General features: G+C 42.3%; 1 protein-coding gene across 3 annotated transcripts; it reads right to left on the reverse strand.

Moving 5' to 3' along the window:
- Positions 1–2,172: 2,172 nt before the first annotated feature.
- Positions 2,173–9,640, reverse strand: meak7 (MTOR associated protein, eak-7 homolog). 3 transcript variants are annotated; one of them, XM_079500579.1, is made up of 9 exons: positions 9,488–9,634; positions 9,179–9,364; positions 6,945–7,223; positions 6,620–6,764; positions 6,306–6,517; positions 5,517–5,703; positions 4,563–4,681; positions 4,284–4,463; positions 2,173–3,067 (listed from the first exon to the last, which is right to left on the reverse strand). In XM_079500579.1, exons 2-9 carry the CDS (start codon positions 9,347–9,349, stop codon positions 2,939–2,941), a joined length of 1,422 nt encoding a protein of 473 aa, XP_079356705.1. In that variant the 5' UTR covers positions 9,350–9,364; positions 9,488–9,634; the 3' UTR covers positions 2,173–2,938. The 3 variants fall into 3 exon arrangements, with proteins under 3 accessions (XP_079356705.1, XP_079356706.1, XP_079356704.1); XM_079500580.1 differs by having other exon boundaries at positions 2,173–3,055; positions 9,179–9,640; XM_079500578.1 differs by having other exon boundaries at positions 9,179–9,640.
- Positions 9,641–15,644: the final 6,004 nt, after the last annotated feature.

Below are 15,644 nucleotides of genomic sequence, written 5' to 3' on the forward strand. Positions count from 1 at the left end.
GTCAGGCTCAATTATCTTTGGCAATAAACATTGCATTACATTCATAATTCTGATATACTGTACGCCTTCATCTAGATTAGCAGTTTTTAAAATCCGGCTAACAGGCCAATACAAATAAATAATTCTTAATTAGGAATTACTTACAGTCCATTTGAATTATGTCATTTTGTACACCCCAATTCAAAATGTGGGTTACATATACAGTATAGGTTACATATATAGGTTACATATATAGGCTACCCCTTTTCGGACTCATCCGTTACAGTAACAAGACAAGAGGCTTTACTGCTCAACAGTGTTTTTTTAAAGAATGTTGTCAAATCCAGTATGTATGTAATACACACTTTAGCTACAGTACATGATGTGCTATTCAGTGACAGGTTAAAATCGGAGACATTATCGTCTAACAACCTTTTTTCTTGTGTGTACCATGGCTGTCCACCCTTATGGGTGCTCACACTAGTCATGTTTCAGGACTAGGTGCCCAGTTTTTCCCGGTGACCAGATTTCTCCAGGTTCCCGGTGCCCACATGTCCCTACGGCCCACCTCAACAGATAGCCTGTCAAACAAAAAGTGGATTTTCCTCCCCTTGTCACTCAAGTAGCCTAATTTACATAATGGACAACAGAGGAGAGTCTACACATCAGTTTGGCATCTAGACCCCCCCTAGATTCTAGGGGGGTGTTTTGATAAATGTTAAAGACGTAGTGAAATGAAAAATAGGTTTTTCACACCTTTAGACTACTAGAGCATATCCGGACATGAGGTCATCATATGGGCATACCTAACAATAGATGCCAAAACAATGGAACATTTTCCCTTTTTGTGTACTATTTTTATAATAATAATCATAGCTTGAATTTATATAGCACCTTTCATGCTGCTGTGTTCACATCATTTGGGAATGAATGTATAGTAGAAGTGACATTTTATTTGCTTGCTTTGGAAGTGATACATAGTTGCAAAGGTCTGTGGCACGTAGGCCTACACTAGCTGAGAAAAAGGCAAAAGTGGTTTGATTAGGTCTGACTGCAGAAATGATTGCACAACGGCCTCAAATTGAGAGCTGAAAGGAATTCAAGCATTAAGCACATACCGGTAACTACCATCTTTTCTTTATGATGACGTGAATGCAGCATGATAGAAGCCTTGCCCATATTTGCACTTTGCCCTAAGACTGTGTCAAATGGTGGCCAAATGGATTCGAACAAGGACGCTTTACAAAATGTACTAACAACAATCAAAAACTATATGCCATAAGCCTGAGAGAATAAGTGTCTTTTCAAGGCAGCCTTAAAAGAGTCCAGTGTTGGAGCATGGGAAATCTCTATTGGAAGAGAGTTCCACAGGGTGGGGGCTGCCACACTGAACGCTCTGTCCCCGAAGGTTCGCTTGACTGCCTTGGGGACAGAGGAGGTCCAAGTTTGTGGACCGCAGGTTTTGTGTCACAGGAGGTTTATTATAGATAAAAAACACAATTTTTAATTACTTCCTTTGAACGAAAACGTTCTGCGTGATGACATAATGCGATCACCTGTTTGATTCCCATTGCTTCACGTTCCTCCAAACACAGCTGATTTTAATTACAGAACTACTCTGTTTTAAGATGACATCCAGACAGTGTACAGTATTACTCATTTTATGTATCTGAATACATTATAGGTTAGAAATAAACCTTGTAGTAGCAAACATGCCAGCTCAGTGGCCTTGTGGTTAAGAGTGGTATTGACAATGTGGGAATTTATCATTGCCTATTTGACTATTTATTGCAACTGGCAAGGTTTTGACATCTCTGACTCAACATAGATGTTGGGTGGCGGTGGCTCAGGGGTAGAGTTTCCGGATGGTAACCGCAAGGTCGCCAGTTCGAACCCGGGCTCCCCCAGAGTTAGTGTCGAAGTGTCCTTGAGCAAGACACTGAACCCCTAATTGCTCCTGATGTGCTGGTTGGTACCTTGCATGGTTTCCGCCGCCATCAGTGTATGAATGTGTGTGTGAATGTTATGAATGTGTGTGTGAATGTAATGCACAATCTATGTAAAGCGCCTTGGATAAAGGCGCTATATAAATGCACCATTTACCATAGATAATCAAACATCACATAGAAATGAATTAGGCTACTGTAATCCAGAGCGAAGCCTATGGATTTGAAATGAGTAATGAGTGGACACTCGGGTTCCCTGTTATTTTAATACAACAAACTTTACATGTTCATACTGTAGGCCTACAGGCAAAACTCTTAATTGTTACTATAGTAGATATAGAACATTATACATTATGCTGATAAATGTGTGCGCGCACACACACACAATCCCAGTTCTCCCTCTGGACTTTAAATACCATATAATTTAACACAACATGTAACTGTAAATCATTACACATCTGAGAACAACAATAAACACCATCTGTATCAGTGCAATCTGTATCAAAGAATAAGACATCCTCAAAACCACTCACTATGCCTTTCAGACTCTGAAAATAGTCTTGAAGGGAAACGAAATCTCTAAAGTGTTCAAAGTAAATGTTCCTCTATCTTCATGTTTTAACTACAGTATTTGTGCAAACTATATTTCTTACGCATTGCTTTTAATCGTGCGTTTGTTGTGTTTTTCTACTTTCAGTGCATTTGGGTATTGCTTTGGCTCAGGACAGAAGAAACTAGAAAGGCGTCAATTCTGGGAAATGGTTGCACAGACAATTTCAAGCTTTGAGGCTTGTATAAGTACTATGTGATTGTAGTGGAGTGTACTGTTCACAACATTTATGGGGAGGCAAAAAATAAAATGAATTTGTCAAGACATGGTTTCCCTAAAAGCATTTTCAGACTGTAACACTTACAGTTGTTAACACTTATGTACGTGTGCATGTAATGCAGGTATGTACAGTACCTATGTACTGTAATTGAGAAGCATAATGCTTTGAGAAAATGTCCCAGGCTCACTCCTGGTCTTCCTCTGGTTCCCTGAGGCCCTGGCTGTGGAGTGTCTTCCCTGCCATCTCCATCATGGCCTGGACCTCTGGGTCTACATCCAAGATGCTCCTCTTGTTCTCACTCTTGTTCTCATCCTGAAAAAAAGATATTGTCAGACACTGAAATTAATAGGTTGGTTATAGACATAAATAATAAATACAGTTCCATTTCTATTGTATTCTAAGACACCTGGCACTGCACAAAACAAGGCTAAGAGTCTAAAAGTCCCACTGGCAGCCTAGAGACTGTGCTGCTGCTCCTTACACCCACATGGAAATGTTGGCTGAAAGCTAGCGCTGTGGAAAGACGCTAGTCAGGGTTGCCAAAGTTAGTAGGGTTTATCCTGCAATCCGCCTATTCAATTCTGAGACAACTTGTGTGCAAGTGGAAGGTTTGGCCTAAGGGTGATGGCTACTGTACAAGAATGACCATGAATCACCAAAATTAGTAGGGTTCCTTCTTGCTGAGTTTCTAGGCAAATTGCCCATTAGATTTTGAGATGGTGTGTGTGCAATTGGAAGGGAGTGGCACTAGGCTAGAGCAAAAAGCCAAAGGGTCACCAAAATCAGTAGCCCTGGGTCAACCTCTGGGGATTTCTAGATGTTATTTGGGACCAAAATTAAATTAACAAAACAGCAGAGTTGTAAATTGTATTAAACAATTATGGTGTTTTTTCAGATAAATCTGTCTTATCTGTCCTTTTTTCTAGTAATTAATGTTGCCGGTAGGTTGTTGCTGTTGCCTTGTCATGCATGAATGTAGACAGCAAATAGCTGATATATTGCAGTAGTCATCCAGTTAGAGCAGTGGTTCCCAAACGGTATGCCAAGGCACACTGCTCTGCCCTGAGACAACCAATTACAGTATAGCAAATATACAAAACCTTAGGAATGATCTTTTATTCACTATCAGTACTATTATGCACACTCATTTCCCAATACATAAGCAAATGATATATACCCTAAATATATAAAATGTAATAAATATTTAATTATTCTTTTTTTTTTACTTGATCTACAAGCTCACAGTTGCATGCTAGACGCTTAGAGTACCTTTACTCAAATGTGTTTTCTATGGCTTTGCTGCCACCTAGAGGTCAATAAACTCATTCTTCTGGAATGCAATGATGTTTACTAATTCAAGTGAAATCATGTGGACCCAGTAACCTTCCACAGAGCTGGACAAATAATGGGAAGTCAAGTTATATGGAGGTTTGTTTGGGAAAAAAAAGTCCTTTTGCACAGCTACTGGGACAATGCATGAGACAGGAGGGAGGGGGGGGGGGGGGCGTATAATATATTATACACTGACCTGTTCTGTTTCCGGGGGTTTGCCAACCCCCCACACCTCCATAGAGTCTATAGTGAAGTCCTCTTCTCCAGAAAGCTGGGGGCTGCCGTAAGTGGTGCACTTTGGTCGTGCTCGACTGTGGCCATGGCCAAAGTCACAATCTAGCCACAGGCCGAAGTAGCCGTGCTGTCCACCCATACCCTGATCCAGAAAATGTCATAGTTACAAGTCAACGTGCTGATTAAAGTTTGACAGCCGGCATAGCAAGCAGCAGATTCCTACATTGTCTAATGGTCTCACCAGTCCGTTGGGCATGGTCTGCTGGTTCTGGTTGAGGTACATGAAGTGTTCGTTGTAACCTGAACAGGTGTACACTCGCAGCCTGGGGGAAACAGTGAACAGGAAGCACCTGGAGTCTCCTGTGTAGACAATTACAATTTAGCAGAGGCTCTTAATCCAGAGCAATTAACAGTAAGCAAGAACAACACAAGGTAATACATCAAATACATAAAAACAGTCATCAACATCATAAGTCATTTTCGTCGGCGCAAAAAATTGAAAGCCTGGGGAAACTCTGGTCTCTGGTCTAGAAGTGGGAGTCAACCCTTCCGGGTGGGCGTCGCTCCAAATTATGTGACGTAGTGCTGAACTAGGTGGGGAGAGGAGGGACCAGGGCTGACAGACAGATCGGTGAACCAATCAGGGCGTGCGCAAATCTCAGCCGCGACCGCCCCTATAGACTAGAAACCTAATGCGTTAGCTCAGGCTATTATCTGTCTAATAGTAGATCATCTGTACAGTAAAGCTGTACATTATAGAGTGCTATGTCTACATAAAATGCTATCTAAATTACATACTGTACGTTTAACCTTTGCCTACGCCTGTAAGGTCGTCGAGGCTAGTGCAGGTACTACGGCAAGTGCCGTCACAGACATGATGCATCAGCATACAGCGACAGAGACATACACAGTCCACACAAAGCATCCATAAATACTGTAAATAGCAATGCACAGTGCACACCCCCGAGTCATATGGGACACACACCAAGTTTGAGACCAATCGGTCAGACGGCGACCCAAGTCATGCCCAAGACAGACAAACGGCCAGACACAGCTGTGTCTGGCCTATAGTAGATAGATGACATGCCCAAATTAGGGACTCCAGGTTGAAAGTGATTAATTGTTCATCTGTATTGATCTCAGTCTTATGTGTCTATACATCACTCACTCTCCCGTATTTTTATTTTGCTCTGACCTTGGAACTGTGGTTTGAACTCCCAGGCTTGGGAGGCGAAGCCGCCAAAGATGTGCCCCTTGGTGTCTTTGACCAGCAACAGGGTGGGCCCACGCTTCATAAGGCCAGTCGCCATCCTGCTAAAGCTCTCTCCGTGCAGTTTCGTGGAAAACAAAAGATTCCAAGGGGCGCTGTACCTGTCTGGCAACTGGAGTGCCAGGGGAGAGAAGTAGAAGAAACTTCAAGAGACTATACACGAGTGATAGATAAACAGATTTGACATACATGTAGTATGCACGCATAACCAAATGAATGCTGCAAAGTTTCCCACAAGCAGTCACACTCATCTGTAATTTACTGGTTAAATATTATTGAAATGCCTGTATACCAAAAATCATAATAAACAGATGTTTAAAAAAAAAAAAAAACAGTCACACTCATTATTTCTGGTTTTAATAGTGTTTTATGTTTTTTTTTAATTATGCAGGGACATCAATTGGGTATATAAGGATATGGCAGCTGCCATACCTTGGCTCCACTCCAGGGGGAAAATAAAATTGACTTTGAAAAAAATAAATCCATGAATGTCTATTTGTCTATCTGTGTTGATTATTCTGTCATTAAATTACAGTAAAATAGCTACAAATGTAAATTTGAACAAAATGATCGTTTTCACAAGGTACAGTAGGTCAGTGCAGTAGGTCAGTAGCCTAAAACTTTTGCAGCTTTTGCTGAACTGACGCCACTGGAATTATGTTTCCTTGCTCCTTTCCATCCCTCCTTGATATATTTCCAGAGGAAAACACTGACCTGTAGTGCCAAGAACATGAGGGTAGGCAGGTCCAGCAGACACCTCAGCTCATTCCAGGATGCCACCCTGCACGGGGGCAGCAGAGTAGGGGGTGGCCTGGAACTCAGGCCCACATTCAGGCCCTCGGCTACCAGCATCTCTAGGTACACTGCTACCTGGGACATCCGGAAGATCCAGTCCTCCAAACAGGGAACATCACAGCTTCCCTGGTCTGCGATAGGAGAGCAGAGGAGATAGGAACAGAAAGGAATGGTACTACAAAATGGCAGTTTCTAAAGGTGGCCACAAACTTTCAAATGGCATCTCCTCTTACCTGAAGATTTAATTTCAGAGCACATCTGCTCTGCCAGGAGTTTTACACCAAGGGACTGATCACCCATTCTCTCTGGCTTCCAATCCTGCAGGCGCCCACTATGGGTCAGAATCTGAACTACAGCGGAGACCAGATCTTGTAAAAACTATGGGAAAAGGCAAGATAAGAGAGGAAAAGAAGAGGGGGGGGGGGGTGTAGTGAGACGTCTGACCAACTTTAAACGTTTCCAGTTTCCAGTGCCACCTTCTGGAAGAAAAGATAACTATAAGTATTTCGGATTAATGAGACGGTAGTAACGGTGTCTGCTTAGTCAGTCAGTGCTCACCTCAGCTAGCTGGTCACTTGTTGTAACAAACACTGACCCTCCTGCCCTCGGCTGGGACATGGCCATGATGAGGGGTGCCCGTTCTTCTGCGGTACCCCGCAGGATATCTGCCAGGAAGATGACGAGTTGCTCGCGACTCACGCCAGTACCTACTGTGACACTGGTGGTCTTCCCTGAGGAGGGCACAGCAGGTGTTTCCACAGCAGAGTCAACACTGCACATGCCCTGGTAGACCCTCCTTATCATAGAGTCTGACACCATGATGCTCCCCATAGAGAACTGAGAGAAACAAAGAGAGGGTATATGACCTGATCTCATGCATATTAAATTTGCAACACTAGATTTTTTTTTTAAATATGTTGAATCTAGTTGCAACACCGACCATTGACATGGCCCATACAACCAAACAGAACTATCTTATTGTATTAAACAACCAACATTGCTGCTGTACGAAAAGCTTGAATTATCCTATTATCTGCAAGGTGTTTCATAAAAATGCACCATAGACGTGTTATGAGCTACATTCTGTCAATACATTCTGTGCAGGTGATTATTTTTGTGTTGGAGTTTGGAAGTGCTCGTTTTCAAAGATGCAACATCCTGCTGCCCCCTGCATTGTGCAAATTCAAATCAGGCAGGCCAGGGCTCAGAGTAGAGTTCTCAAACTCTGCCCGACCCCAACCAGGCCCAACGTTTTGGCCCGGGCTGGGCTCGGGCTCCATGAAAAAAAAAATATATATATATATATTGAATTTGTTTATAATAATAAAAATCACACCCGTGTGAACTGAGTGGTGTAAGGTCTTATATAGCCTGATCAGTTGTGGTCTGACGTAATGTCTGACGTAATGAAATCACACCCGGGTGAACTGGGTGACCGTAGCAAGTAGCAACCATGCTCATTTTTTACGAACAGACAGACAGACACGTAAACCAACAAAGCCAGTCGTAGGAGTGGTTTACACCACTCAAAAATAATAGTTCTGTTCTGTCTGTTTGTGTATTTATCTATTATGAAGATGGTGCTGACTGGCGTTTCACTTTTACTCTGTGTAGAGTTCTCAAATTCTGCACAAACCCGAACAGGCCCGACCCGACGTTTTAGGGGCCGGGTCGGGCCTAAAATCTATGCTAATTATTCCGGGCCGGGCCTCGGGCCTGATCAGTTAGGGCCCAGTTAGGGCTGTTGTGTAACTTGTGTTGATTGATTTCCAATGAGCGCTTAGAAAACTACACAGAATCTATTGACAGAAAGTAGCTCTGTGGATTTTTATGAAACAAACACTTTGCAGATAGATAGAAAGAGCTTTTTCAAGCTTTTTGTACAGCTAGTCCACTTGCCAGAATGTGAACCCGGACATGTTGAGTACAACAACGTTTTATGTTAGAAATGTTGAGTATGGGTCCCCAGCATGTAGAAACTTATGTTGGTGAGATGTTGGTGAGATGTTTCAAAGATGCATAACACGGCTATAGGAGACAACGGAAACGTGGGCGAAATCGCATTAACCGCCGATGCCGTTAAGTATTTTTTTGAAGTTTTGGCTTCTCTGAAATTCTCTCTTCCTCACTTCCCATGCCCCGCCTCCCGCCTTCCCAGTCGCCGCTCGGGATGCGGTACAATGGGAAGTCAAAAAGGAAGTCAAGGAAGTGAGGAAGAGAGAATTTATGCATGCATCTTTGAAACATCTCACCAACACTCAAGCGGCGCGCCACTCTCCGTGAACGGAGGGTATGTACATCTGCATCCCATGGAGAGTGGAATAACCAATCAGGGACCCTAGGGTTAATTACCTTCGTCCAAACTTCAGAAAAGGTAAACTAGGGTTCCGAAAGGGGCTAGGGGCCCATACTCAACATTTCTAACGTAAAACCTTTGTGTACTCAACATGTCCGGGTTCACAATGGGGCTCTATGGGCTGGCAAGTAGACTAAGCTGCAATGTTGGTGAGTTGTCGTTTAATACAATAGGACTTTTCTGTTTGGATGCATGGGCATGGCAGTCATAGTGTTCACAATCACATAGCTCTGATCCATAGCTAATGCCCTTTGCTGCCGTTGCATTAGCTCTGGTCCATAGCCCTAATCTGCAAAGGACATTAGGGCTATGGACCAGACCTAGGGTTCACATGACTGGATACAATTTGGGATTGATTATATCCATTTTTATTGGACAGTGGACACATTCATATATCCTTTGAGGTTATACTACCGGTATATACTGACTAAAGTACCTTCAACATTTCTAGAGTTAGAAGCTTCCCTGAGGACGCTTTACCCGGCGTAGCACCCGCAGAGCCTCCGCCTTGGAGGAGGCGGTCGAACACTGCCTCGACGGCGGGTCGTTCCTCCGGGCGGAACCGGGACAGCCGCTTTTGGGCAACGGCGCTCTCGGTGTTGCCCATGTTTAGAACACTGCACTGCAGTCAGTCCCGGGACATACATGTAAGTAATTTACAGTGGAGAACAGCAACACAACACATCAGTATGTCGACATTGTCATGGTCTCGCAACACAGTTATTTTCACTTGATCTGCGTTCACCTCAACTTGGAGAGAGATGTGAGTCGGTTTTATTTATGCCCCTACCCTACAAAATCGGTTCATTTGAAAACGATGTTGTGTTTGCTGCTAACCTGTACAGGAATAGTTAGCTAAGGCTTCCATTCCATGACAAGAGTAGTCCAGGGGCAAGATGAAAACAAATACACTTCCTGTAACAAATAATCGTAAAACACCAATCAGATTAACACGATCTGTTCCGTTGACCGGTGATTGGTCCCTGTTGTCAGGGAAGGCCGGAGTTACATTAGGGGTATGTTCAAAAAGGCTACTCGATTTCGCTATAATTCAAGACCACCGTCCTTTTCTATTATTAATTCTGTCATTCTGACCACCGCGCAGAAACAGAATAATATTCAGCACTGGCAGCATGGACAAACAAAATAGATTGACTTGATAATATTCAGATTCATTGAATATGAAGGACCCCAATGGAAACAAGCCATAGTGTTTCTTGGGTTTTTAAATCCTCTTGGCAGACCTTGTATTGAACTGGCCTACTTTCCTGTGCTTTCCCCCCTGCAAACTAAAATACTGTTTAAGTAGGCTATTAATTTAAATTTAATCAAATCAATCAATGACATCATTGCCCTACCGCAAAGCTCAAAGCACAAATTATATGCTATATTACACCTTTCACCAGCAGAGTGTGCACAGGAGCAAGTTGAGAGGACCCACTATGCAGCACGCAGTTTCTTTACTGAAACAGTAGGCGATGAAAAACGCCTTTTAAGGGCATGAGATTTTCTATGGGGGTGCGCTGATGTGGGTGTGTTGCATTGAAATGAAGTCGTATAGCCTGAGCCGGCCGTGGCACACACAGACACAGGTGACGTCGGACCTGCTGGCCAGGTGGCTGTTGCTGCACCAATCAATCCACTGAGAGTAAACAGGGCAGGCGTCATGGCCATAACTGCAACAGCTCAGGTTGTGTAGCATTACATCATCAACCATCATGTTCATCTTTTATGGGTCTGTTATTTATGTATTTATATAACCAAATCAACATCGTAAAGGTGTGGATTACTCCATTCACTGTGGAATGAATGAATGCATGATGGAGGCTGGATGGATGAATTCTGTGACAATGAAAGTTGTTTTGATGGGTGATATGCAAAATAAAACAATTTACATTGTTTTGTTTTGTTTACATTTAGCAGATGCTCTTAATCCACTAAATCCAGAGCGATAAGCAAGAACACAACACGGACTTAACATCCGACTAAACAGTAGAATATCTGTAGGCTACAATAAAACTATATATAGTATACACTATAGTGTGCTATGTCTACTAAAACAGGTTTTGAAAATGAGCACATATAAGCATTATGAAACCATAGCCTATAGGCCAAGATATTTTAAACTGAGCAGAAACAATTAAATACCGGTTTCTTTAATATACAGACAAGCAGATATAACAAAGTAACAACCCACAATGATACTCATGTTGGTCTGTCTGTCTGTCTGTCTGTCTGTCTGTCTGTCTGTCTTCCCTGTGGATTGTGGGGATGTTGTTTGTGTGCCTCCCAAGAGTGTGGCCTGTCCATTTCCATTTATTATTTGGATTGTGGTAGCTACATTATGCCTTCCCGTTTGGTATAATTGCAGGCTACAGGCTACTCCAAAATCCCTAATTTGTGCTATTTATTTATGGACCACCACCACCATATACTGTAGCTTTAGGTATAGCCAATTAACAAACACCAGTATCTTGCTTGCGAGTTCCCAAGTCTCTAGAGCAGAACAATCTCTTCACGTTGGTATTGATTGAAGACACGTAGCTTTGTGTTGTGTGATTTTCATAATTGGCATAATATGTGAGAAAAAAAAATCGTATCCAGGGGAAATACATCTGACGGATGTTCCGGCCCGACATGCACTTCTGCCGATACCGCCTCTGCCTTAGGTTGTGACCAGGCTTTTCTCTTCACAGATGAGTAAGGCTGGGACCAAGGCTATGTGATGACCCACTCCCACCCTGGCCTGCCTGTTGTGGTTGCTGCTGGGGCTAATTGGCAGGGTATCGAGGCACACCTGAGGGCTTGGTGTGAGCTATAAATACCACTGTCTTCCTTCCTTCCTTCATTCATTCACTACCTCTTCTCTTTTCCCCATGTTGTTCTGTTTTTGAAGGGCCCTATAGCCCCTTCAACTCATCTGGCTTTCAGAAATGGTGTTATGTGGCAGCCATGTCTATGGACAGGAGAGGACTCAATCGTGACGTCATGTGGCACCCCTCACTTCACACAAGTGTCATTTTTTTGTAATACCTTCCTTTTGGTTTACATGTTTGGCTTTGGGTTAGGCTACATGTTGCACATGCACTCCCACCCACACACACATTGTACATGTACTGATCCTCATCTACTACAGTGACTTATATTTTGCTGCTGTTTATTTACGTATACTTTGTGTCTGCATCTCCCCTTTTTGTTATGAACTTGAGTTCAGTTGTAACATTAGAGATCTAGTTTGTGAATGCACGCCTTACCAGTGTGCGTAAAGTAATGCTCTGTGTGCTTGACTGCTCCTCCATCCCTGCTGATGTTGCTCCCTATAGTCCATGAGCCAGACAAGTTTTCATTACGAAATGAGTGGGCAAAACCATACCTATATTAAATTGTTTAGAAGGTCAATATAAGTAAATTAATATATGATAACACTTCCACAGGAGCAGCTTTTTCATATTTATCACACATTTTGTTATTTTCACCTATATACATGATGGGTGAATAGGATGAAACAAATTAAGAACTAGTGATCACCATGAAACTTCCCTAGTTGATTAATTACATGAAAACAATGATTTATTGTATTACAAGTTTTCTGAAATTGTATATTTAAATATGCAAATTAGGCATTATATAGGAAAATATGCCTGATTTTGCCTGACTCTGTCAATTGAATATTGTATTGACAGAGTCAACATTCTTATTTCATTTTGTTAACATGTCAAAGTCAAAGGTTTTAAATGAGGGAATATTCAATGTCCATATAGTAGCCAATGTATCATCTAACTATAAATGCAAAGTCTCTGTGTCTGTACAGCTGTACGTCTGTAATACATGTCACACGAAAACTGTTCGCCCCACCTACTTCAAATTCGACACACGCGTTCTACACCCCCACAGGGAGTGCAGTGCCCGGTGTCGAGTTGGTCGGACCCATGGTTGTCCAGAACCGCCACAAAAGGCCTCTGCCCAGGCCACAGCTGACATCACAAGGCCTCTGCCTCTGCAACTCCATATTTGGGCATGCCTAAATACGGGTTCGTCCCACCGACTTCTGACATCTGCATAGACCCCATATTTGGCCATGCCTGACAAAGATGGGCATAAAAGGTGATACTGCTGACATCACTTCTGACATCACCATGACTTGACCAGCTCAACAGAACGATGAATTGGCTAATAGATGGCAGTTACAGATCACCTTTTTTACATGCCGGATGTGCGTGACGCACAACAACGTGCACAGAGAGATAACGGTCGAATCTGCTGGTCAGACAAAGCACGAGATGCACGCCTAAAGCTGCAAGATCTGTGGTTGGTGTCAATGCAGGATGCACTCTCAGTCCACGGCCACGCATCACCCTGTGTCCAACCAACATCATCTATCCATTCACTCTGCCCCACCAACAGTTTCCAGTGAGACCCTGCTTCGGCATGACTGTCAATAAGTCGACACTACACCGTGTTGGGGTCTTCTGCATGAGGAACTTCTTCAGCCAGCCCGGTGTCGAGTCGGTCAGACCCACGGTTGTCCAGAACCGCCACAAAAGTCCTCTGCCCGGGCTCTAGGCAGGGCCCCTGCCCAGAGCACTGGTAAATTCAGTATTTAGTACTTTATTTCCGAGTCAGTCAAGGCTGCCTCTGTGATAATCAGGTCCTCTTCTTGGGGTTGGTTATTGCATGGATCATTTGTGTGCAGAATTTTGCATTAAAAAGCCATTTAAGCATATATGAAAGTATTGAATAAGTAAAATGACTATTCCAATCAATTACCCATACTTGAATTATGCAGAATGGTGTGATTATAGGTCTCTACACAATAATGGCTCAAACGTTTATCATATATTTTTGTAAGAATGTGTGTGCAGGTAATATAGGGGGCCACATATTCAATGCATGATAACGACCACTAAGTTATGTGTATGCAATGGTTATCATGCCAAACTGTGAAGTAGAGATGCACAACAAGTCAAAAAAATCACACCAGCTTTGCCCACCGATTTGATTCTATAGCTATGGCCCTGGCTCGTGTTATCACACTATAATAGTGTTTCTGATTGTATCTCTAGAGTTACAAAACGTACAAACACATGTTACCACTCATATTAAAGCTTAGAATGGTGAGCAGTTTTCTATAGCCATTAGGAACATGTTGGTTCTTAGCACACACTTCCAAAATGGGGATATTTGCAAGCCTTATTTTAAATTTGTGTGTAATGTGTGTGCAAAATACTGCATTAAAAGCCCATTTAAGCATATATGGAAGTTTTGTGTAAGTAAAATAACCATTCCAATCAATTCCCCATATTTGAATTATGCAGAAAAGTGGTTTGATTGGTCTCTGCACAAAGTAAGGTTCAAAAGTTGATCATATATGTGTTGTCACAATTTGCATGTGGCAATATAGGGGTGCATGTATTCAATGCATGATAACAACCACTAAGCTGCTAGTCTGCAATTGTTATCATACAAAAATGTGAAGTAGAGATGTACAGCTGGTCAAAAATTCAAACAAGAATTTGCCCACCCATTTCGTAATTAACGCGCAAACTAGGGGGGTCTGGCTCATGGACTACTAGGCAGGTGGAAGGTTCCACATCCTCTAGTCTATGGCCTGAGTGTGATGAGATAGTGTTTTGGGGTTTACTCTCATGGCCTTTTGATCATTAGTCTGAGCTGCTCGCTGACGTGCTGTCTTCCGGTGCATGCATGTGTGGTTTATGGAGAGTTGGAGACTCTAGTTTCTAGCTTCTGCAAAATCGAGTCATCGAGCTATAGGTGCAAATGGTGCATGGCGCATTTGATCCTAAAATGATTTTTACAGGAAACCTTGCTTGAGATGGGCATGTAGCACTATGCCAGAAAGAGTCCCCTTTTTTAGAAATGGTGACCAACAACAATATTATATTACACAACAACGATTATTCACTGAAGCCCCATCGACTCTTTTGTCAGACAAGAAGAGGCACAAAGGCCTTTTTAAGCATGCATGGTCAGACATTTAACCATTTAAGGCTTAAGCCCTCTACACAAAAAAGCACAATCTACAAACTCATAATTTATCGCATCGTGACACAATATATTAACGTTGTTTTTTTTGTTGTTTTTTTCTTTTAAGAAATTGTCTTATGATGACATGCCAAAAAGGCACACATAAAGTGACCGTTATCAGATAAATGATGCTTATAGATCCTAGAAAGGCCAGACATGTTCGCATACATAATGCTTTTATGCACTTATTGCTTCCTGTTTCGAATGTTTCAAATGCCAAAGTCCATCGTGAAACAATAGCCCTACACATTGCTTGTACTATTTGTTCAAGAGCCTTAAAGATGTCCTTCACAGCGAATGTTCAATATCCAGAATCTTAAATGCATTTTCTCCCGAAACAGTTTCTGAAGATTGTCTAAACGTAATTGTGATTACAGTAGTGAGGAACAGGGCCAAGAATAAAACGTTGTTGAAAGTAAAACTCAACCACACAGCACAGTTTGGCATGGACCGATTGGACCAATAAGTTGTTCCCTGTCTGAACAAGCTGGATGAATTTGGTTATTTTTTGCAAAAAATGGTTTCTGTATCTAGTCATGGTGCCAAAATCCTTTCTACAGAATGTATAATAATATATATATATATTTTTTTTTCTATCAGACTCATTAAATACGTATGTAGATCATTTTACGTCCTTGCTCTCATAAACTTTCCTTCGCATGGATGTTTCGTGCAGGTACAGACAGAACCTTGTCATACACGTGGTTCAATATACAGTGTGTACTACACGCACACGTCCCAATAAAATGAGATTTGTGGCTTGATTTCTATCTCTGGCAATCTCCACATTGTTACTCTACAGTGGATCAGCTAACTACAAGTCGAGACAAGACACATTACTTGACTCTCTCTCTCTC

Source organism: Electrona antarctica (assembly GCF_951216825.1).
Source record: "Electrona antarctica genome assembly, chromosome: 5".
Classification (NCBI taxonomy): Eukaryota; Metazoa; Chordata; class Actinopteri; order Myctophiformes; family Myctophidae; genus Electrona; species Electrona antarctica.